At 50.0% G+C, this 26,361-nt stretch overlaps 1 protein-coding gene across 1 annotated transcript in view; it reads right to left on the bottom strand.

Moving 5' to 3' along the window:
• Positions 1 to 26,361, bottom strand: part of LOC146772832 (rho guanine nucleotide exchange factor 11-like) — a 322,904-nt gene that overhangs the window by 290,398 nt on the left and 6,145 nt on the right. The window contains exon 3 of the mRNA XM_085637035.1: positions 2,252 to 2,366. Coding sequence (XP_085493161.1) covers positions 2,252 to 2,366 — 115 coding nt within the window. The remainder of the gene's footprint in view (positions 1 to 2,251; positions 2,367 to 26,361) is intronic.

Raw genomic sequence — 26,361 nt, 5'->3', positions numbered from 1 at the left:
TTTAATATATTTATTAAACGTTGTAATAAATATTGATCTGTTCAAGTTAGTCTGTTTCTAATGCTGCACTGACTGAAGTGGAAATAGTTAATTGTTCAAAAAAAAGTCCAACACTTTCCCTACTATTGCACTGACTGGAGTAGGAATGGTAAATATCACCCCTCCGCTATCCAACATGTTCCTTATTGTGGCACTGACTGGAGTGGGAATAGTACATTTTACACCTCCGCAATCCAACACTTTCCCTACTGTTCCTCTGACTGGAGTAAGAATAGTACATTTACCCCTTGGCATTCCAACTTTCCTTACTCCCTTTACAGTCCACCCCTTTTCATAATCTTGCACTGGCCGGAGTGGGAATATTACATTTTAATTTCTCTGCAATCATATAGTTTCCCTCCTGTTGCTTTGACTGGAGTGGGAACAGTACATTTTACCCCTTCGCAATTCATCTCTTTCACTATACTTGCACTGACTGGAGAGGGAGCAAATTTTAAACCCTCCACTTCTAGAACACACTTTCCCTACTGATGCACTGACTGGAGTGGGGGTAGTAACTTTTACACCTCCACTATCTAACACGTTCCCTACTGTTTCACGGACTGGGTTGGGAATTGTAAATGTTACCCCTCCGCAATCCAACACTTTCCCTACATTTGTCTAAATTGTAGTGAGAATAGTATATGCATTTTATAGTCTAGTTTATATTGTTTAAATGTATATTAGTATGTTTTCGTTTCTTGAAAATGATAATAATAATGTTTTTAATATTTAATACATTTTTTGTAAATTGCAATTTTGTATTAGTTAAATGTTTTATTTGTAATAAAAATGATGTTTTAAATATATTTTATGGTATATATATATATTATTACATTTACAAAAATGATTACATTATACTATAAATTAAAATTATTAGTTGAATAATATTTTTTAATTAGATCTATGTAAATAAATTTATAGATATTAATATATATGTGTGTTTTACTTTTTGGAAATAATTAAAATTGTTTTCTTTTTATCAAACCATTACATATATTTAATTTTTATTGCATTAGTGTTATTAATAATATATTTAATGTTTACTATTTACATTTATATATTTTTATAGAAACAATAGTTAATACAATGATATGAGAATTTTTTTCTTTCTTGAAATGTTTGTAATTTACATGATAAGTATAGCATAACTATATTTTTGACATTGATATTTATGTCACAATATTTTTGTATGGGTATATTTTTGGGGATTACATTTTGTCAGTGAACCGGGCCAAAACAAATCCAACATTAAAAATATAGGCAATGCATACTAACGTTCTGAGGAATGTGCAATTGTACAAAACTGTTATTTCTGCCCCAATAACCAGCTCACCTTCAACATTACAAATTGAATACTAAGGGGCTTATCACGATGTTGGAGTTGCCACCCAACCGACACCATCTTGGACTCAGGACCGACCGACCTGAGGTCGGCGGTTCCGAACACTGTTTGGTTGAATTCCCACTGTTCTCTATGTGAGCTTGTGTTACAGCCATAAACTGACCATAATACAGGATCCTATAGAGAAATGGGTGCATGTGTAAAACCCTGCAGAATGGTACCAGCCGTACAGTGCAGGGTTTCACAGGGGGGTACCCTGGGTACCCCCTGGACCACCGGCCTTAGACCATGGGGGCAGGGCCCATCAAAGTCGCTTTCCGACAGCCTTTCCATGTTGGAAACATCGTAATACCGGCGGCGCAAATGCCATCCATAGGGGGTTACGGTGTGGTTCCAATTGACAGGAACCCTCTGAGCACCGGCCAGAACTGAGTTGGAACGACTGTCTGGTTTACATTCCGACCACAAACTTCGTAATCAGGCGTTGGGCCACAAACCGACCGAGTGTCCCGGAAAGTCTCTGACCAAAGTTGGGAAGCTTTGGACTAGAGGTCAGAGGTTTTCCGACCGACATTGTTATTGCCCTTTAAATAACCGGAAACATGCAACAAGCAGAAATAATAAGGAACTCATAAAATCAAAAACATGAAAACCTGAATCAGAGTGAATGCATTTTGGAAAGTTATAGTTCATGGAGAAGTATTTTGTTTGTAATGGGTAGGTAACACGGAAGCAAACATGGATTCCCACAGAAGGGGTATGGTGACAAATGCTTTGAGACAATATCCTATTAGGCAGTGAATTCCTACAACTTTAGCCACTTTATAGATTATAGAATAGATTGCTACAGCAGAACCATTCGCCTACCTTTCAGGGACCAGAATACCATCACGAAAGCTTGCTGATGACAGCCACTCCAACACCCGCAGCTGATGCTGGTTCACATAGCGCAGAATTAGATACTTCCGATACGAAGGAATATCTAGGTGCCAGACAAGAGGACAAAATGTTATGTGTGCCCATAGTGACCATACATATTCTCAAGACAACCCTTCATGTTAATACTACTTGTGTATCTCACAACTAAAGCACTGACAAATGATCTAGCTACAACTGCTGGTCATCATCTATATTTATATCAATGCATGATCGAGAAATATGTGAACTGCTTTGGGCTACAAGTTTTCAGCCATTATAAACTACGTTTGTGTTTTATGCATTTATGCAACTATGGTCTCAATCTTCAAAATGAAAGGTACTTTTCGAGGGGTCCACCACAACACCCATTGATTTTGACGCTGCCCCCTATTTAGAAGAGCAGCGTAAATATGAGACAGCGCCAAAATTAAGACCAGGAACAATCTGGTCTTAAACAGGCGAAATGAGGAAAAATGCCTTATTTCTCCTCATTTTTGCTGTTTCCATGTGTGCTGCATTGTGCAGCGCACGTGCAAACAGCAAAATGCCAGTGATTGTTTACAAGCAGGAATATAGCCTCTCACCACTATGTGGACGAACCCGACCCCGACCAACCTGGCCCCTCTGGTGTCCAACCACCTGCAGCACCTGCGTCAGGTACAACTGGGCAAACCACCACCCCCACTCCTGCCACATCCCAGGAGACACCCAGGATCCCTGCCCCACCACCACAATGCAGCCAGGCTGGCCAGGAGGGACACGGTGTACCGGGCACCCAGGAGGAGGCAGGCGACAACGCCAATGCCACCCCTCAGGGGTCCCGGAGACCCGATGTGCCCACAAGGGCAGGCCAGGTGCAAGTGGGCAGGGGTGGTGGGAGTGGAGGACGGCGGAGGCACGAGCCTGACCGGTTGGCTGCGGAACCGGTATATTCCCATGTCAGAAACATCCTGGACACATACCGGCAGGACACCACGGGCATGGCCCAGGTTGTGTCCATCCTCGAGGAGATCAAGACCCAGCAGGCCCAGCAACATGCGGAGCAACATGCCTGTCTACTGCGACACCAAGGGCGGATGGAGGACAGACAGGCTGAGCTCGTGACGGTGTTCACGGGAATTCACAGTACACTCCGTCGGATAGCCGACAACATGGGCAACCCTCCCTGTGCCATCAGGCGTAGAACATCACCACCCACAGGGAGGGATGAGGAGGAGGAGGAGGAGACATCCGACGGAGCATCCCAAACATCGTCACGGCCTGCTTCTGAGGGTCCCCGCAGGAGGGCGGGTCGTCCACGGAAAAGACCGTGAGGGTCAGCGCAACAGCACCATCTCCCAGGACACCTGGCCCACTGGACCAACAGCAGCACAGCAGCAAAAGACATTCTCTGCCACATGGACTTGCTGGTCACTGTCTGACCAATGTTGACAAAGACTGTGGCATGGACTCTGAGGATTTCCAATGGCAAGGACACCAACTCCCCTAGTGGACTTTGGATTCCACACACCCGGAAAGCCCCTCATGTCATACCCCCCCACGTACCCCAACCAAAATAAAAAGTTACACCATAAAGAGAAGATGCCTACATTTTGCATTATTACCTTACATGTGTCTTGTAAAGTCTAACCATTCCTGAGTTCTCATTTGACTTCAACCATCCACACCCTGGGGCCTGAGTCTGGCACAGGACACGCATGGGTCACATTGTATTAGGCAAGACAGACATGGAGCACCATACACACCCGTGATGGGCCCAACCAGCTGAGGGGGTGGCCACACAACCGTGCCGACAGACATATTGAGTACAGTGACAGCCATGCGCAGAGGTCAGGGATCATGTGGAGTGTCCTGTGGGGCACCCAGGTATGTGTGGACAGGTTGCAGAACCATGTCCTGCAAGCTTGAGTCAGGTGGATGCAGAGAATGGTGGCCTGGCCAACGTTGGATGCATGGGGATGGCACATGTCACAATACCCACACAGTCATGGACATCATGCACAATACACAGTCTAATCCCACACAAACAGCTAGCATCTTGCTACTCTACACATAGACACATAGCCACTATCACGGAAAACCATGCCAGACATGCCGGATGCACCGTGGCAACACACCAGCATTGACTGAGAAGAGGCACCTTGGAGGCATAGGGACACCTCTATTATTCATGTGTTCGGGAATGCAGAGGCAACTCGGAGTACACATGAACAGGTCATGTGGAGTAACATGTGGGTCCAACACTGGAACCCCCCTTCTGCAGCACAAATGCGTGATAGCCATGGAACTGGCACACAAGTGTCGGCTAACAGCTAAACACCCCCTGCTGCTCACGGAGAGGCTGCCATACACCATTGATCCTCTGATGTGGAAGTCCCGCACCATGTCAAGCCAATGCAAACCGTATGTGTCCGAGGGCAGTGTAACACACATTGATGCCATCATCACAATCCACAATCCCATCACAGATGACTGTCAACAAGTCTGACCATCTATTCAGGTGTTCCCAGCTGCATGTCATGTGTCCCATGGTGATGCGACATGTCTGCAGAGGAACCAAACATCGACAGGGGCAGTGTGCACACATCGTAAACAACTGCCACACCCAATACACCCCTGATGCATCCCTTACCCTAAGGAGACTTCCAAACTTGTCCGTGCGTGTAACGCTGAGTCAGCACACGATGACGTGTCCATGAGGAATAGCAGTGCCACAACAATGCAACCAGCAGACGGCATGCGCAAGTACCTTGGGATGAGAGACACACTAGAAGTCAGCCACAAAAAGCACAGCCACTTGAATGTGCATGTACTCGACACATGTAAGGATGACAACATGCTAGGTCACAATTATGACTGGGGAGCCTCAATTTGCAGGATTCAGCGCCTATTTAAACTTTACCTGAACGTTGGAGGGGACGCTTGACTGCACGGCGCCCGAGGTGTTGTAACCGCTTTCTGCTGGGGTGGCTGCTGCGGTCCTCGTGGTGACGGAGGCAGGAGACCACAGCCCCCAGAAGCCCCTGCAGTGGCCCCGCCCCAAACAATCTCGCTTTCGCGCCCGGAGGCGCTCATAAGCTGCAGACTTCCTCCGCGGGACCAGCCGGGCTAAGCCCGGGCAAAGGGCGGGCCGTCTGTGGCCGTCTGGAGCCAAAGGAGGCCGGGCCTGGCCCTGTCCCTTGCGCCTACGCGGGGAGCTAACTGTGTGGAAGTATCCCCGGCCTCATCCATTGGACTCCGAGACTCTTGCATCCAGCACTGTTAATCAGGTCGTTTTACTCCTAGTTATATGTATGTTATTTGGTGCTGTTAAGATTGATTTCTTTGACAGTCCCCATTGGTGGGTCTGAGGTGTCCACTAAGAGGCATTGATGTGGATACTGTACTTATCAGGCACATTACCCCCAATTTCTGCGTTAGTATAAACAGGTGGGGTAACGTCAACAATAACAAATAAAAAAAATTCTGGACCATGGTCAAGTCAAAGAACCACCAACCAAGGATGGAGGGAGGGGTAAAGGGTACCCTGGATGCTTTTACTATACGCGCCGAGTCACTGTTAGCCCATGAGATCCAGCTGACCGAGCAGCGGCCCTCGCTAGATTCCCTAATAGCCAAGAAACGGTCCTCGTTGGGCAATATAGCTCTCTGCCCCACGCCCGGTGGAGGGGCCCGTTTATCCCAAGTAACACAAGCCCATCCAATCCAGTCCGACTCCACTGACATACTAACGGTGGCAGAGTGTAGTTCACAGGGGGACTCAGATACATTAGGCCCGACCATAACAGACCTCACCAATAAAGGCAGCCTGAAGCAATTGTCTGGCAATACCAACACCCTGTTGGTTATGGAAAATAATACATTGGGAGGAGAAGATCTAAGGGGGGCGACTAGCGTCCAACGATTAGCGCCTAATGGAGAACCCACACAGGCCCCCATTAGTGAAGTGATTACATGCTCCAAGAGATCCCAACTAGTGACAGGGCACCTAGATAGAGGTGGAACGCTCTTAGCAAACCGTCCTAGCAAGCCTAGCCGCAGAGGGCAAACCAAGCCTAGCAAAGGAGGTAATATGAACCCTGAGAACACAGTATGTCCAGCTTGCCAAAATATAAACGGGGTGGTGGGGCTGCATGACATCACCACAGCATTTGGGGAAAAAATGGAACAGCTCCTACTTCTACATCTAGATCCAGTCATGACAGCAATTTCCAACCTGGTTGGCAAAATAAGTAGGATGGTAGACCCAGTTAGCGGACAGCCATCCAGGACCAAGCCACAGAGGAGGGAGGAGGAACCAGTAATGGCTGATTGTGGGAATAAGGCCGCTACTAATATTGACCCCGGGCCCAGAGATCACAGGGAAATACACTTGGAACAAGTGAATACAAGTAACGGGATCCCGTGTTGTAAGGCCCAGGGTAACACACGAATCCTTCCTGACCCTAAGGACGTCTGTCGGGGACTAAAAGAGCCTGATAATGCTGACAAGATCATTGGGAATGTTTGCGCCCAGAGTACCCCAGGCCTCCAGACACTGGATTTACCCCCCGCTTCTAGCCCCTACTCGATTGTGTTAGTAGGAGTGGCTGGTCTTAACAAAGATAGTGAAGAAACAACCAGCACACTGATTAATAAAGCCTCGCACTGGCTACTCAGTAATACATCTGCCAGGAGTTTGCAGCACAGGCACATCCTTATGGCTAGGAGAGCTGCCTGGATTGGAAACACTGAGAAAAAATTTGCGGGCGACTGTGTGATTGTCAATTTTAGGCACCCCGAGCTAGTCAGAGATCTGCTTGATAACCGTCACGAGGAGGGTGGCAATGGGTCCTGTATTAGGATGTTACCCCTGCATTTCTTTTACAAGAATAGAGCCCTAGAGACTGGGACGAGATGGCAGGGGTCTGGGGTCGTTAAGAAAAGGAGGGAGGAGGTTCGTAGTAATGTAGTGAACAGATTTGCCCCCCTCTCAAGTTTGTCCGCCCTGGATGAGCAAGACTGACTGACGAAAATAGGGAGCGGGGAGATTGAGATAGAACCAGATAATCATCGCATTATTGGAGACACATACCCATTAGGGGCACCTGATCTGGAACTAGGGGCACCTGATTTAGATTTAGTAGTTGGCAACGCAGTAGGGTTGGGGAGGGAAGCTGAAATCATGACCCCTTCAGTTAACTGTTTAAATACGTGTACTCCCCCAAGAAAGTTGCCCGGAGCACTCAAGGGCCCAGATTTAAATCACAAAGAACTGAGGCTGATTTCCTGGAACATTGCAGGGCTTGTAACCAAGACCCAAAATTTGGACTGGCTAGACTTCATTAAAAAACATCATGTCATCTGTCTCCAGGAAACATGGGAAACAAGCAATAATGCGTCATTCCTCGACGGCTATAAATCGTTTTTTGTCGCGGCCCGGAAATCACCCATGGGCCGCGCCAAGGGTGGGTTAATTATGTTCGTGGCATTGGCACTGCAAGGGAGGTGGGTAGACCTGGGGTGGGATTCAAGTTGCCTCCAGGGTGTAAGATTTACAACTAAGGGTACAAAGATCATTTTTATAAACTTTTATAATGCGGGACAATCTCAGTTAAATTTGGCTGAGCTGGAGGAGAGGCTGACTAGCCTAATTGACACAAGGGATGCAGGCACCCAGTTAATCCTTATGGGGGATTTTAACTGCCATCAGTGCCCCCACCTGAAATGGGAAGGTGGTACGTGGGATGCCTGTCCTTCTACTAAGGGCTGGCACCCGGAGCACTCCAGAGAGGGTCTGGCACTTAGCAGAATTTTGAGCAAGTTTGCTCTAACTCACACGATGGACATGATTGGGTGCGGGACGCCTGTTACAATGGTTCCGTCCTTTAAGGGGAGGGGAAATGACTCAATTATCGATTACATCTTCATATCCATTGTCTTAGAAAGTAGGGTAGGCCACTTTGAGATAATGCCAAGCGTGTTCAGTGACCATAACCCTCTGGCATTGTCACTGGTGGACACGCTCTGTATCAAAGTGGCTAAAAAGACCACCGTGGGCGAATATAGGGCTAGGGATCAGGGGAGGAGAATTAAATGGAGTAACATTGATGGCGATGAACTCCATAGAGTTCTCCTCGCCAATGCAGAAAATTACACCTGGAGGTGCCTAGATCCTAACGTAGAGGGGACGGACCTGATTACAGCGTTCGAGGGTACTGCTCAGCATATAGATAGCCTTTTAAGAAGTAAACCTAAGCCCCAGGCAGATTTTCACCCTAGATGGTTCGATAAGAACTGTTCAAAGGCCCACAGGGACCTGAAGTTGGCTCTAACAACAGTCCCAAAGGATAAAGGAAAGATCGCCGCATGCAGGAGTCGCTACAAAAAAGCGACCAAGTTGCGGAAAACTTCCTTACAAATTGAAGCATGGGAATCTTTAAGAGAGGCCGCAGAGCTCAGAGACTTGAGCAGCTTCTGGAAGGTAATAAATGCCCCGTGTTTCCAACCCCCAAACAAACCCCAAGTGGCGTCTCATATCTTGCCAGAAGCGTGGGAGGCGCACTTCATTAGCTTGTATAATCGCGGGGAATTTGAGGAGCAGACAATTCCAGTCATAGGACTCTCTTCCTGTGCCTGGACACCCATTACGGTGGCTGAGGTCCAATTGGGCATAGATGGCCTGGTATTGAGAAAGGCGCCAGGGCCGGATGGGATACCCCCAGATTTATTTAAAAGCCAGATAGACCTTTGGGCGCCCATACTAACTAGGGTGTTCAACACAGCTATTGAGGTAGGTATGCCTAGATCCTGGTCTACGGCCGTCATCGTGCCCATATTCAAGAAGGGTAATAGAAATGAACCACAATGTTATCGCCCAATATCCCTCATAGATGTTACGGCGAAGGTCTTGGGGAGAGTCATTCTAAACCGCTTAATGATTTGGGCCGATGAAAACAACATCATCACGGATGTGCAGTATGGTTTCCGAAATGGGCGTTCCACAACTGACCAATGCCTTAATCTTTATCATCTGGTGGCAAAGTACACCGTGGCCAGGGAAGGTACAGTTTATTTGGCATTTATGGACCTCTCAGCAGCTTTCGACTGGGTGAACAGAAGAAAGCTGTGGGAAATCTTGAGAGCCATGGGCGTGGACCCAGGATTGATCCATGCTTTACGAATGCTCCACCAAAACACCACGGCGCGGGTCAGATTTACTGATGAGGGCGATGTCACAGAGGACTTTCAGTGTCGCGGTGGGGTGAGACAAGGATGCATCCTTGCGCCCTTCCTGTTCACGCTCTACATCAATGGGCTAGATAAGGCGCTCGGAGACTTGGAGGCAGATTGTCCCTGCATCGGGAGGAGAGGCATACCCGTCCTCCTATATGCAGACGACGCGGTCCTCTTGGCGCGCACAGGTAGGAGCTTGCAGGCCCTCATTAGCGGATTTGTTAGTTTTATGGCAGACCTTGACCTAGTTCCTAACCTCACAAAGTCATACGTTATGGAAGTGGGTAAAACCCCCCAAACGAATTGCGTTTTTACCATAGGTACACATAAACTCGAGAAGGTAAAACTTTTTAACTATCTGGGGATCCTATTCGATAAAGACCTAAATTTTAAACCCCTCGTAAGTCACAAATGTAGCCAACACCCTAGTGCGGTGGGGTCAATAATGAATTATGCATGCAGACTTGGCCGTTGGTCACCCAATGAAATAGCGCACTTATATAGTTCTGTTTGCTGCGCTAAAACCCTGTATAGAAGTGAGGTGTGGGGCTTCACAGACGGGGAAAAAATTCAATTGGAGGAAAACAAGTTTTTAAGAAGACTCCTGCAAGTGCCTCAAAGCACCCCTTCCTTTATAGTCCACGAAGAGCTGGGTATTTCCCATATTAGTGAGAGGGCTTGCCTCAAACCTATCATTTGTTGGATTAAAATCTGGACAAACCCTGAGGCAAGTCTAAGTAGACAAATCTTGGAGGATGGTATGAAGGGGGACAAGGGGCCGCAAATACCCTGGCTTACATATGTAAGGGACACACTAAACAGTCTGGACCATGCCAATTTCTTTAATGATCCCGCCACACTAGCTAACAGAGACAAGGGTGTCATAAAGGCAGACTTCCTACGATATTCAGCCAGGGTTAGAGAGGAAAGGGAAGGGCGGAAAAGCACCGTAAGACAATACCAGCTCACAAAAACTTGTGTGGGCATGGAATTTTACCTGTCCAATATACACTATAGACAGGATAGATTCCTGATGACAAGATTCAGGCTAAACCTTTTGCACCATATCCTATCAGTCCCAGCTGGTTTTGCAAGCGATGTAAGCATAAAAGGGTGTTGCGGCTGCGATCTACGATCTCTGCAAGATACCCTTCATTTCGTCCTAATTTGCCCATTTTATGCCTACCCAAGGACACGGTTTTCAAAAACCATTCTGAAACGCTCCAAAATCAGACAGGCTAAAGTGGCCCTTTTATTTCTTAAACTCTCCGCTGACCCCTTTGTATTATTTAGCACTGTGCACTTTTTGCGATTGGCAGTTAGACTAAGAAACACCAGCGGAGAGGACTAACTGTTAGGGTCGCTCCCCAGTTTAAATGTACATAAAATATACTAATTGTCTGAGAAGTCGCATATAATGGATTATAGTACTTGACTGTCCCGTTTTTTACTTCCATGTATAGTGGGGTTTTATCATTGTCGATTTTACGTGTTTTATGTATAATGATTGAAGTTTTTAACTAAAGTAAGATTGTTTTATGATGTGCATCTTTTATGGATATTCTCAAATACCCGAATAAAGATATTTGATTCATGATTCATGACTGGGGAAATACACTCATCACTGGCACCATCACTCCAGTGACACATCCACACACACCTCTGACTCACGTGCCATACATGCAGATGGACACACACATCGCAACACATGCCACACGGGGACCAATGCGTGCACACACAGACACTGGTACTCACCACTAAGCAAAGAAGTCGCGTATGAGCCGACTCCGGATGTCCTCTTGCGGAACCACATCCTCCACATCACTAGCCCCATTGCCAAGCCCTTCGTCCTCCACGGGTGGATGGTCCTGATCATCTTGATCCAGGATGAGTGGCACAGCTTTCTCAACTGCCATGTTGTGCAGCATGCAGCAGACCATGAAGATTTTGCAGACCTTCGCCGGGGCATATGGGAGGGCGCCGCCGGTCTTGTGGAGGCATCTGAATCGGCTCTTCAGGAGGCCAAATGTCCTCTCTATCACTCGCCTTGTCCGGCCATGGGCGGTGTTGTAGCGGAGCTGGGCCTGCGTGATGGGGTTGCGGAGAGGTGTGATCAGCCATGGCATGTTGGGATAGCCAGCGTCCCCTACATGGAAACCACATGGACATAAGTAGGACAGGAGAAGCGGTCGTGCTGGAAGTCTACGCAAAATACAGGACAGACAGAGTGTACCCACCAACAACACGTGCTCGTTCGTTGCGCAGCTGCGTCATCATTTCAGGCACCCTGCTTCGCCTCATGATGTAGGCATCGTGTGCTGATCCTGGAAAACGAGCACAGACATGTGAAATCACCATGTTGGACAGACACACCACAAGGGCATTGATGAAGTGGTAGTGCTTGCGATTCCTGTACGCTACCTCCTGTGCCTGTGGTGGTACCAAAGCCACATGTGCCCCATCTATGGACCCAATGACATGGGGCATCCCTCCCAGGGCATAGAATCCACGCTTGACCCCAGTCAACAGTTCAGGAGTTGGGGAATGGATGAACTCATCCAGGTGAAGCAACATGGCCTCTAAGAAATCATGCAGCACACGGCTGAACATGCTCTGGGACATGCCACCAACATAAGCTATGGTATATTGAAAGGTACCCGTGGCAAGAAAATGTAGGGCTGCCATTACCGTCAGCTTGGGTGTCAGTGCCGTAGGATACCTGTGCAGCGGTTGCAGGTGTGGTGCCAGCCTCGCCGTCAACTCCTCAATCAACAGTTGGGGGAAGCGGTAGCACCGGATACAGTCATTCTCCCGCATGTCAGCCAAGTCTGGAATTGGTCGGGGAAGAGGCGGCGCTCTGCAGTAATTTGGAAGTGACAAGGAAGAGTGAGTGCACTACAACAACAATTTATTTGTACTGAGCACATGTTAATCTGTCAATACACATATGCGACATACGGAGTCAGGTATGTGCCACATGCCCTGGACACGTATGGCTGCCAGGTGACACTCCTACCAAGACCCAGCTACACACGGAGATTGTGAACCTCCACATGCCATGGCATGGGATTAGTTGTGTCCCAGTGTAAGTGAACAGCCAGACGCAACACAGGAGTGACATACATCAACACATCAGCAGAAGTAGGATGTCGATTTCAGAGACTGGTAGCGGAACACTAGAGCCACAGGTCACATGACATGACACTAGGACAGCCCACACACCTTGCCAATAAGGTGTACATGTAATGACTCACCACACATTCATTGAGAGGATGCAGACATGTCCTTGTGACGCTACTCCGTGTCCCATGCATACATACGCACCTCACATCCGATACCACATGTGGCCTGGTGTGCGTAACAGTGTGCCATGTCCATCTAAACACAGACACATGTTGGTTGCTGCAACAGCTGATGCTTTTGAGGGAGCACCAACATCAAGCTAATGGGAACACCCCACACATACATGACATAGACACATCGTGCACCGTGGGTAGCCACATGTCTGGTGTGGTAACCCCTGTAGCGGGCATCAGGGGACACTTGCGTGTGTTGTTGACTGTGCCATGCCAGTGACGCTCATCCCAAGTGTGCAGTACGACATGCACACATGTCAAAGGAGTTAAGGGCATGCCTGGCACACATTGCACCGTCACACATGACATCTGTACACATCTCATCATACATCTGGTGCCTTCTCGACTCAGGAGTAATGTGCCACATCACAGCCTTTCACACCTGTGCCCCAAACATGTAGTACTGCCCAGACAATGCCTTGATGTCCATCCATGGACAAGTATGTCAGCCCTATTCCTTCCTGTGTGCTGCCTGTCACCACTGTGATGTGTGAAAGGCACCGTACAGGCCTGTGTACGTTCCCTATCACTATGGGAGTGCTGCCGTATGCGTACCCATAGTGGTACGGACCGTACACACCCCTGTACGCTCACTATCACTATGGGTGTTCTCGCGTATGCGTACCCATAGTGGTACGGACCGTACACATGCCTGTACGCTCACTATCACTATGGGTACGCATACGCGAGCACACCCATAGTGGTACGGACCGTACACACGCCTGTACGCTCACTATCACTATGGGTACGCATACGCGAGCACACCCATAGTGATACGGACCGTACACACGCCTGTACGCTCACTATCACTATGGGTATGCATACGCGAGCACACCCATAGTGGTACGGACCGTACACACGCCTGTACGCTCACTATCACTATGGGTACGCATACGCGAGCACACCCATAGTGATACGGACCGTACACACGCCTGTACGCTCACTATCACTATGGGTACGCATACGCGAGCACACCCATAGTGATACTGACCGTACACACGCCTGTACGCTCACTATCACTATGGGTACGCATACGCGAGCACACCCATAGTGATACGGACCGTACACACGCCTGTACGGGCCGTTGCTATGCTTTTGGGGTGCCCTAGGGCCCCGGTACGCACCGTACATGTGTGTGAAACTCCAAACTACATAGGGGACACATGAGGGACAAGTATAAAGGCCTACATGCATGCTGGTTGTCATGGAGACCAAGTTTAAAGTTTGAATTTTTTTCAGCAGGTGCACAGCAGAAGTCAGTTTGAACAAATCTACTTTGTTGCAATGTGGTTCTGGAGTTGACATCATGCTCAAGAAAAAAACACAATCAGAACACACTGACTGTGCTAGGTTTGAAGGGATTGGAGGAAACATAGGATGCAAATGTGGGTGACCAATCACTCTGTACTCCTGTGCATGAAACAGGCCAGCAAGGCAGATATAAGGCAGCCAGGTCCCATGAGGGAGCACTTGCCTGCACATCTTTGGATTCTGCGACCCAGCTGCTGCTACTGATTCCCTGGAACCATGTCAAGCTCTGTGGAGAGGTCACAGCCTTTCACCCTGGAGGAGAACCTGGCATTGCTGGATGTGGTCCTCCCACAGTACCCCCTGCTGTATGGGTGACCAGGGTATCAGGTGAGTGCAGAGTCTACTAGCACAGACTGGGTCCCTTGTTTGTGACTGTGACTTCTGGCATTGTGTCCAGGTGTGACACACATGCTATGTACTGTAGAGGGGTCCCAGGGGGGGGAATGCCTGATGTCTCCCAGCCAGAGCATGCTGTGGTGCATGTCTGCCGTCCTCACTTGCATTGTGTTTACTGTGACAACCACTGCATGGTGCATGCCACATTCTGCCTGTCTTGTCCTCCTGGGAATGTAGCCTCTACAGTCCTCATGTGATTATGTGGTCAGCTCAGTGTGACAGGTGACTGTACCCACAGATGTGTGTTAGTTCTGTGTACCTGTGCTGAGAGTGTCCACATGATGTGTTCGTACCCTGGACATCGGTGTGTGTGTAAGTCCACTGTCATGTGGGTGGGTGCATATGTGGAGTGTGGCACCCGGGCTGCATGAGGGATGGATATACCCTGCCCATGTGATGTGAGCAGGGAGCAATTCTGTGTGTCTGACGTGCAGAGCCAGCCCCACACCTGTGAGCCCCCCCCGTCTAGTGGCACATGTGCAGAGTGAGGTTTATCGCTGCATTTGGCAATGGCAGGTGAATGGCCTGTGGCATGTGACTGCTTAGAGGTGCTGCACATTATCCTGGTGTAGCTTGTGATGCACAGTGTGAGCCTGGATCCTTGATTGTGTTGTTGCCCTCATTCCACCTGTGTACTTTCAATGGCACGTACTGCTTTTGCCCTTCCCCAGAGGATCATGTCCCTATGACAAAGGTGCAATGCGTTGGATGCATACTATGCCTTGTTGTAAACAGCGAATTTGTTCTAATATGTGTCTCTGTGACATGTGCCAGGTGTATTGATGTAGTGTCACTTGTTCATCCTCACAGGTAGGCGCCTCTGCCAAGAAGCAGATCTGGATGAACGCCGTCAGTGCCGTGAGGAGGACGGACGGTCGCAAGCGGCGCCTGGCCCAGGTGAGGAAATGCTGGCAGGATATCCGGTGCTGGACGCGGAGGATCGCACAGGTCCTGCTGGGGGACTCACCTGAGACCCATAAGAACCGCGGGCGCCGCCGTCTGACCCACATCCACAAGCGTGTGCTGGCGGTGGTATTTCCAGACTTGGACAGGCGCTTACAGGAGAAGCAGCAGCAGGAAGGGGGTAGGTACATGTGTGTTTGTTGTGTGTCACCAGCATTTGTAAGTGCACAGTTGCATGGATACACTGCCAGGGTTTAAAGGTGCTGTGCAGATCCTGTTACCCACAGTATAGTGGTGCTCTCCTGCCTCCCTTCCCCTCCTTGCAATGTGTTCCCTGGTCTGTGTGTAGTCACTCCTTCACAAGGTTATGTAGGCTGGCACTTTCTCCACGTGAACTATGCCTGTAGCATCATGTGTGGGGGTGGTGTGTAACAGGTTTTGGGACCTTGCCTGTGCCCTGTCCAGTTCAGTACTTGTGGGTTCCATGTCAGTTGGCACTGATGCTGAGTCCAGACATGGGAGTTAGTCTCTCAAGTGTCATGCCTTACAGCACGCATGTCCTATGTTGTGGCCTGTGACATGATGTGACATGATGCGCATGATTGTGCGATACGCATAGTGCAGGGAGGGTGGCGTGTGTTGCAGTCATTCCCCTTCAGGACCATGGAGTTGTGTGGCCACTACTGTCCCCTGGGGCATATTTTCCTAGGTGTCATCACAAAATGTGGACACTCTCAGTGCCTACAGCATAGGTTGTGCTCTGTGCCATTGTCCCCTGGCACCATGTATATTGACGTAATATGTAGTACAAGTGTCCACTGTACAGCCTGACCTGATTTTCCTTGTTCATACTCACGGTGGCCAGTGCCTGTGTGTCTTGTTACAATCATCTGATGATGACCATTTGTACATGATTATTTGGACAGGCGCACCTTGGGTATTTGGTGTCCAATCTTGCATTTATGCAGCCCCTGTGTATTTCACCCAGACTAAGAGATGTAAGTGCTTCCTGTGTCTCAACAAATTGTCTCATGTAGGGGGTGGTTGGTGCGGGCAAAGCCTACATGTCAAAACCTGATGTCTCCTTGCTAGGTCTGGCCAGTGTGTGATGTTTGTCTGGACATACACTCAAGGTGCAGTGAGCCAGTCATGGTGGGCATGTTTTCAGTTTTACCTATGCAGCATGTGCCTCAAGTTCATGGATATGGTCCCTGCTCATCCCTATTTTCGACAACGCTGTGTGGTGCAGATGCAGTGCTGGATTGTCCCCAGGGCCTGGCTCCTCTGTCAAACTCCATTTCATGTCATTTGCTATTGTGTCATGCTCTCCATGGTTTTTCAGTGGCATGGTGGGTCAACCAACTGTGTGTTGCATGCCCTACATCTGTACCTTGTTTTGTAGATGTTACTGATCTTTCTTTTCAGGCTATGCACTGTAACCTATGTAGATTGGACTCATGTGACATATGTATACAGGTGTATGATTAATTGCTATCTCTTCACCTTGCCCACAGCATCGTCGGGTGACATGAGCACAGACGGAGCGGAGGGACCGAGCACCAGTGCCAGCGTTGACATCGTGGCTGGCACATTGAGTGGAACTGAGGCGGAGGAGAGTGAGGCCGAGGACCTGTCCACTGGCACGACAGAATATGAAGCTGACGGGTCCGAGGATGATCTCTCCGAGTGGGCGGTGGCTGCACCAGCAGCTGACAGCGGCACAACATCTCACCCCGCCCCCTCCATTGCCATCAGCCGCCTCCCACTTGCTCGTGTCCCTTCCCAGCGTGCCCGGTCACCACATGTCTCCTTCCTGCCAGGCACCGCACCCCCTGCCCCTGTCTCCACTGCTGCCGCCAATGCCGAGTCTGTGGACATCCAGCGGCAGTTGCAGGTTGGTCAGGCTGCGATGCTTAATGTCCTCCATGGCCACAGCCAAGTGCTGAACAACATGAAGGCATACTTGGAGGGCATTTTCTCATCGCAGGCTGACCAACGCAACTTGCTGAGGTCCATTGACTCTACACTGACTGCAGCAGTGGGTCTCCTGCAGCACTACATCCAACCCCCTACCCCTGACCCATCCACACTTCCCACTCCCATGCCTGTCCCATGTACACCCAGAAGTCAGCATGCACCCACCACAACAGACACAGGCACCACACCAGCAGGGAAGGTCATACGCACACCTCCTGGCACGCACACACAGGGTGAAGTAGGCACACCCACTGGGTCAGGGGGCAAACGTAAGCCACGCAGCCAGAGTGGGAGTCCCCATTCCACCAAATCCACTTCCTCCAAATCCCCTCCCCTCAGCTCTCCTGGCCACATATCCGGCAAAGACTCCTTCATGGCCGCTCTGTCCCTGAGCCCCACTGTGACACCACCCCGCAAGCGGTCAAGGGAGTCCCCAGTCAGGGTGGTTGAGTCCCCCCCCGTCCACACCCTCCCCCAGTCGTGCTGCGACCCATCCCTCCGCCCCCCCCCTCCTTGGGGCCTGTGGTTCCTTCGGGTGCAGGGGAGTCGCTGGAGGACCTTGCTAAGGTGTGCAGCGCCATCCTGGCCTCCGCCTTTGGCCCTGCCCCACCCCCTGTGGTGGAGTCCTCCATCCCTGCACCCACGACGCCTACCCTTCGCCCTCATGTCCCTGCGGTGCCTGGTCCTTCCCCCCCACATGATGCCCTCCCCGCTCTGGAAGACGAAGGAGTCTGACTGTGCAGGCAAGCTAGGGGACACGCATCCCACTGTGTCCCCCACCTGGATTTGAACTTTGGATTGCCCTATGGGCATTGTACATTTTGAACTTTCAAGGGACAAACTTATTTTTGGATGCTGAATAAAGCAATTTATTTTTCCTTAGTACACTACTGTCTGTCTGGTACTGCTGTTGGTCGACCTGCCCCATTATTTTGGGTGGTGATAATGTGTTGGGTGTGTGGGAATTGTAGTCTTGTGCTGGTCATAGGGTGGATCCTGGTATCTGTGTGCCATCACAAGCTGTTGGCTACATAACTTTGTTCATGTAAGCAGTTACTGCATGGTGACATCGTCCCAAGGTGTGCTCCTTCCTCTGTGTAACCTGAAATCTTCCCTGCAGGGTCTTTCCAATATGTGGTGCTGAGCTGTGTCTACATTGGCTGGGTGTGTGACGGACTCGTTAGACTTGGGCCATGCATGCTGAGCGATGTCTCCACCTGCATCATTCGTGGCGTCCTTGGTGGTCACTGTACTTGTGTATGTAGACTGTTGCCATGACTTCATGTGTACATGTTTTATTTTTGGCGCTATGCATGTGTATACTCCCAGCCTTGCACACATGTGGTACATGTACTGCAGGATCTTTGTGCACCTGACTGACATTTGTGGGCATTGGATCTGTGGGTACTCCACCCTTTTCTTTGCAGGGGCACTGCTGGGAGTGTTGGGCACCCACCCCTCCTGTGTCTGGGCACTGCTGGGAGGACTCTGCACCCACCATTCCTGTGACTGGGCACTGCTGGGAGGACTCTGCACACACCCCTCTTATGACTGGGCACTGATGGGAGTGTTAGGCACCCACCCCTCCTGTGTCTGGGCGCTGCTGGGAGGACTCTGCACACACCCCTCCTGTGACTGGGCACTGCTGGGAGGACTCTGCACCCACCCCTCCTGTGTCTGGGCACTGCTGAGAGGACTCTGCACACACCCCTGCTGTGTCTGGGCACTGCTGGGAGGACTCTGCACACACCCCTCTTGTGACTGGGCACTGCTGGGAGGACTCTGCACCCACCCCTCCTGTGACTGGGCACTGCAGGGAGGACTCTGCACACACCCCTCCTGTGTCTGGGCACTTCTGGGAGGACTCTGCACCCACCCCTCCTGTGACTGGGCACTGCTGGGAGGACTCTGCACACACCCCTCTTATGACTGGGCACTGCTGGGAGTGTTAGGTACCCACCCCTCCTGTGTCTGGGCACTGCTGGGAGGACTCTGCACACACCCCTCCTATGTCTGGGCACTGCTGGGAGGACTCTGCACACACCCCTCCTGTGTCTGGGCACTGCTGGGAGGACTCTGCACACACCCCTCCTGTGTCTGGGCACTGCTGGGAGCACTCTGCACACACCCCTCCTGTGACTGGGCACTGCTGGGATCACTCTGCACACACCCCTCATGTGTCTGGGCACTGCTGGGAGGACTCTGCACACACCCCTCCTGTGACTGGGCACTGCTGGGAAGACTCTGCACACACCCCTCCTGTGTCTGGGCACTGCTGGGAGGACTCTGCACCCACCCCTCCTGTGACTGGGCACTGCTGGGAGGACTCTGCACACACCCCTCCTGTGTCTGGGCACTGCTGGGAGGACTCTGCACACACACCTCCTGTGTCTGGGCACTGCTGGGAGGACTCTGCACACACCCCTCCTGTGTCTGGGCACGGCTGGGAGGACTCTGCACCCACCCCTCCTGTGACTGGGCACTGCTGGGAGGACTCTGCACACACCCCTCTTATGACTGGGCACTGCTGGGAGTGTTAGGCACCCACCCCTCCTGTGTCTGGGCACTGCTGGGAGGACTCTGCACACACCCCTCCTGTGACTGGGAACTGCAGGGAGGACTCTGCACACACCCCTCTTATGACTGGGCACTGCTGGGAAGACTCTGCACACACCCCTCCTGTGTCTGGGCACTGCTGGGAGGACTCTGCACACACCCCTCTTGTGACTGGGCACTGCTGGGAGGACTCTGCACCCACCCCTCCTGTGACTGGGCACTGCTGGGAGGACTCTGCCACACCCCTCTAATGACTGGGCACTGCTGGGAGTGTTAGGCACCCACCCCTCCTGTGTCTGGGCACTGCTGGGAGGACTCTGCACACACCCCTCCTGTGACTGGGCACTGCTGGGAGGACTCTGCACCCAACCCTCCTATTTCACGATATGTACGCTTAGAACATACATGGGTGTGGGTTCGCTCCATGCATACGAGGTGGGGGTACGGTCCGTACGTACACTGTTGGCATGGGGGGTACGCTCCATGCATACGCGGGTGAGGGTACGGGTCGTACATACACTGTTGGGGTAGGGGGTACGCTCCATACGTACGCGGGTGCGGGTATTGGTCGTACTTACACTGTTGGGGTGGGGGGTACGCTCCATACGTACGCGGGTGAGGGTACGGGTCGTACTTACACTGTTGGGGTGGGGGGTATGCTCCATACGTACGCGGGTGAGGGTACGGGTCGTACTTACACTGTTGGGGTGGGGGGTACGCTCCATACGTACGCGGGTGAGGGTAAGGGTCGTACATACACAGTTGGGGTGGGGGTACGCTCCATGCATACGCGGGTGAGGGTACGGGTCGTACTTACACTGTTGGGGTGGGGGGTACGCTCCATACGTACGCGGGTGAGGGTATGGGTCGTACTTACACTGTTGGGGTGGGGGGTACGCTCCATACGTACGCGGGTGAAGGTACGGGTCGTACTTACACTGTTGGGGTGGGGGGTACGCTCCATACGTACGCGGGTGAGGGTACGGGTCGTACATACACGGTTGGGGTGGGGGGTACGCTCCATACGTACGCGGGTGAGGGTACTGGTCGTACATACACGGTTGGGGTGGGGGTACGCTCCATGCATACGCGGGTGAGGGTACGGGTCGTACTTACACTGTTGGGGTGGGGGGTACGCTCCATACGTACGCGGGTGAGGGTATGGGTCGTACTTACACTGTTGGGGTGGGGGGTACGCTCCATACGTACGCGGGTGAGGGTACGGGTCGTACTTACACTGTTGGGGTGGGGGGTACGCTCCATACGTACGCGAGTGTGGGTACGGGTCATACATACATGGTTGGGGTGGGGGTACGCTCCATGCATACGCGGTTGAGGGTACGGGTCGTACTTACATTGTTCGGGTGGGGGGTATGCTCCATACGTACGCGGGTGAGTGTACAGGTCGTACTTACACTGTTGGGGTGGGGGGTACGCTCCATACGTACGCGGGTGAGGGTACAGGTCATACTTACACTGTTGGGGTGGGGGGTACGCTCCATGCATACGGGGGTGGGGGTACGGTCCGTACATATCCGTACCCACGCTATGGAATGCTTGTGCGGGCCGTACCCAGGCCTTTGCCACGTGGGTACAGCCGTCCTGCCATTGTTGGGGTGACGTAGGTGTGGGCGTGGTACGACTCGTACCCACACTCTTAAGGCGTGGGTACGGGACGTACCTGTATTGTTGTGTTGCCGGTTCCTGTCGTCAAGCACTTCCGTTGTGGTGGATGCTGGCTTTGCTGGACATGCCCCCACCCCCTCATAGTGACCAGGGCCTGGGGGTCAGGTATGTCCAGGGCATGTGTGCTGTGTGACTTTGGTGGGGGTTTTGTGGCCTGCCCCTGCTCCTGCCCCCCCCCCCTCTTTCCCCCCTCCCTTTGTTGTTCTGACCTTCTGCGGCGTCTGCGTCGTAACCTGTAGAGGAGGTCGACTGCTATGAGGGCCGGGATGACACGTAGGTTCGGGTCCATGTCTGTCCGTCGCGTGCAGGTACTCCTTGTTCGCGTCGTCCTGATTTCCTGGCAGTTTTTGGCTGCCGGAAAATATTGTCCGTGCGGGATGACGTCGGTGCGAATCGTGATGCCTGGTTCGTGAATGGCAGGCTGCGTGCGTCCCGACGTCACGTCGGCGCTTTCCCGGATCACATTTGTATGTTTATTTTCGTCGGTCGGGGTTTTGTACGATTCGTACGGAAATGGTATTTCCGTGCGAATCGTACTTCCATGTTTGTATATTTTTACGACCGGGTACGCGTCGGACGGAGAATATGCTCCGTCCGACGGTTCGTACCCGGTTTTTACAGGATCGTGATCGGCACCAAAGTGTGTTCTTAGCCTTCTTGGCTTAACAACACGATTCGCCACTTTCTAGTAAATATCCCCCCTTGTATCACAAAGGAGAGACAGAGTTGATTTCAGCTCTTTGTATGAAAGGTTCTCCTTTGCACTGTGTTGCAAGACTTGCATATGTATTTTTCTAATGTTACCTATATTACAAGTCCTGTTGTATACTAACTTGGTTGTTGCTTGTGGACTAAATGCATCAGAATACAGGCGCAGGCCGAGAAAGCAGGCCACTAGTTTAAACGGTGCAGCTAATTCAAATGTGTGCTCGACTGCAATGCTTGCTTTTTGAGACTCATATTAACAAGCTGGAAAAGGAATATTTTCCTGATGCACTTTTTATAAACACAACTATGGCAGCTGAAATATGCTATGAGAGAAACCTCAAATAGTGTATAACAATCTCACAGTGTAAAACACTAACCATTGTGTACTGAGTTTGGGGTACAATGCAGGGTTCTACATACCACCTACAGATGAGAGATCCTCCAACAGGTTTTGTCTGACTCCTAGCACTTTTACCTACTTCAGCATAACTAGGAGATGGGTAGGAGACACTTGCCAGTTTTCCTTTTTTCAAAGAAAGTCATAAAATGTCCTTTTAGGGTTTAGAAAATGCACCATGCGTGAACACAGTGAGGTGGGGTGTAGCACTACCCCTTCCCAGCATTGACAGCTTGTTAAAAAGACTGTTCACCATAACCCTCATCTTTATGCAGCAGATCCGTCAGGTTGACTGAACTTCTTTCAACAAATAGGAGGAATCACAGTGGCTATTCCAGCATTGCTCAGCTCTTTGATGTCCTTCTTTATACTGTGTGATGTGCACGAGCTGTAATTATACTTATATACATACACAAACAGAATATAGGAACAAAGGTATTGGTGGTAGAAAGTAAATAAAATGCCACAAAAAAGATTTTAAATTCGCCACTGTGACCACCTTAGCGTACAACAAGTCCTCTGAAGTAATTAAATAGCATGACAAATGCACCACATTGAAAAGCCTCAGGAGAGATCATTTTATAAGGGATGTTGATTGTAAACATCAACCTTTTAACTGATAGCTCTTCGAGGAAAGATGTCAGCAGGCAGGTCTATTCCACGCTATGTTTTTAAGTGATTTTGTTATTAGCTCCTGCGGGTGGGTGTATATTCAATAGGAAGATGGTACTGAACAGTAACTACTTCTGCAGTAAAGACTATCGTCTATAGCTTTGCATATCCTAAAGAATATTCCGTCATCATCAGCTAAAGATCTCAGAGTCATTTTACATGCAACTCCTTTAGCCTCATTTTGCTTCAGTAAGGGACATCACTAGATTCAAGAGAACCAATGGCATGCTCATAGCCATTAGGATAACCCATAGTTTTTACCCTGGAACTAGGTTTAAAGCTGACTTCAGGTCCACAAAGGCCACGTACATAGAGCCCTTTCCGATTTTCAAAAATGTCCAATACGAAAGTAAAAACCGAAAGACATACTCAAAGGTGCTGGTTTTGGGCTGAAAGTCAAACACTCAGGGCCTGATTACGAGTTTGGCGTCGCCGTAGCTTGAGGCCTGCTCCTGTACCGCCAAACCCATGTGCCCACCAAGTTATGAGTTTCCTAGTGTTTGGCAGGCTTTTTTTGGCAGTCCCACGGCGGTGCCTCTGAAAATGGGTACCGCCATGGGGTTGCCAAAAAAGGGTCCTGCATGGCATGGACTGTAAAGTCCATGCCATGCAGGAACTGGGGTGCATGCACACGGGGGGGTACATGTTCTGCCCCCCTGCATTCATGCACATGGGCTACCGCCTGCCGTTTCATGAAGGACAGACCTCATTTACCCTGCTGGCGGTCCTGAAACTTTTAATATGCATGGAGGTGCCTCAGGGGCACCAATAGCCTATCACTGAGGCCCTGACTGCCACGCCACCGCCAGGTAAAGGCAGGTTCCCTTGTGGCTGCGGCGGTGTAATGGCCATCAACTGCCCATTTTGTAATGGGGCGGTCCGACTGCCAGTGCAGCTGTGGCTGCACAGCCACCACGCGTGTTGTAATTAAGCTCTTTGTGTTTTTAGCTTTTTATGGGTTTTAAAGTGTACTTTAGTGATATAATTTATTTTTAGGATGTTTTCTGTACTTAAGGAGAAATGTGACTAAAGTCTTAAAACATCTAAAAATGTGTTCAGCAACAGATGCTTTGCGAGGTTGCATAATTGGTAGATATACATATGAGATAGTGAGAACCTAAAACATGGCGGCAATTACAGAAGTATGCCTCTCCGTGAAAACTTTCTAACCCCAATTCGGGGTGTACAATCTGGGATCAATGTCTAAACAGTGAAACTCACATCGATGAATCACATTTATAAACAGCTGATTTGCAGTGTCCAGAAAGACGACTATTGCCAGAAAATCTGACAGTGGTCCCTTGGATACCATGTAAATGAGTCTAGCATGACTCAGCAAGGTGAATTGATAAAATAAAAGAAACAGTACAGGGTTCAATATTTTTTATAATGCTTAATAATAGAGGTATGAGCCCCAATTCCACAATATTCATGAAGATAAATGGATGAAAAGCATTGGAAATTATTTGACTATGATCAAGTTAATGCAAACCACAATTCACATAGGAAGCAACATGTGAATAAACTCTTTTACTACTCTTTTGGTGTTTTCCTAAATTAAATTGAGGCCACTCATCGTCCATATTACATTCTGTTTGATGCACTTGCTCTGCTCCCACAAATCAATCCGAGTATACCATCTTAATTTTTATACTCCAATTTCACATTTCTTCTGTTGTGTCATGTAGTTCCTACCAATCCATTGGACCTTCACATTGTTTGGGCAACATATACTAAGGGCTTGGTGTCTAGAATGATTCCGGACACCCCCGCAGGATATATTGGCCTATAAACCAGCTAGCTCGCAGTGCCACCGTAAGCAGCCCTATCTACCAGGGAGCAAAGGGTTTCGGGTAACCACTGAACATGACAACCCTGATTCCTCAGAGATCGGGAAAACAGTACAGAACCTTTTGCTCAGTCACTCGTGCTTACTTATTTTCAGAGGAATATACAGAGAATACACATTGGGACGTTTTCTATAACATTTATTGAACCAATGTCATTCTTGCATAAAATACATGTGCGGCAATGATTAATAGACAGAAGCAGATAAACGGGATTAAAAGCACCAAAAGCATAAATAGTAGGTAGAGTTCTACCATGGTGCTAAAACAATGTATACATCCAGGCTGGTAAACAAGGCAGTAATCGGGCGTACTTCTACTATGCAAACTCTACCCTAAGTGTACCTAGAGTGTATGTAGGTGTAGAGCCAAGAATACCCCTAATTGAAGATCCAACCGCATTACATCATGGAAAAGAGTGAAGGACCCCCATCGTGGTCACGAACTGGACACCTCTCACGAGATGCCAGACTGTTGAGTGGTGATCTCTCAGCATGCACGGACCCTCGGTATCAGTGGAAGTACCTCCTCTACTTATCAATCAGGATGCTCATCTTTTCTAATAAAAAGCAGCCTTGCGATGTACTCATAGATTAGTGTTGTTGTGTTGTCCTGCATGCTCCCAGCTTTCCCATCACGCATGTCCATTGTCTGTTGACATACATAGCGCCTCTCAGTTGATCTCGTGCTCCCAGAGTGCTCATGAGGGGGAGGCTAGCTCAGCCTCCCACCTTCCATGAATGCCAGTACCAGGCAATGTAATGTCGTAGCTACCATCGTGTCTACCTCATCCTCAGTAGCGAGTGTTCTGCGACAGAGTGCTGGCCCTTTAAGATGTCTTGGAGGATGGAATCCCAACTGCCAGCAAGCCGGATTTAGCGCAGGCCTAAAATATCTTCCCTACACAGTGCGGTGCTTTCAGCTTGTGCCCAGGTCAGCAGTGAGTGGGTTCAGGCTATCACAGGGGAGGGTTCTGATAGTTTCCATCTCTTAGTGATCAAGCGCTTAGCCATTAACAACCGCAGGTCAATAAAT

The sequence above is a fragment of the Triturus cristatus genome, chromosome 12 (genome assembly GCF_964204655.1).
Source record: "Triturus cristatus chromosome 12, aTriCri1.1, whole genome shotgun sequence".
Lineage (NCBI taxonomy): Eukaryota > Metazoa > Chordata > Amphibia > Caudata > Salamandridae > Triturus > Triturus cristatus.
This window is presented reverse-complemented; position numbering and strand designations above follow the sequence as displayed.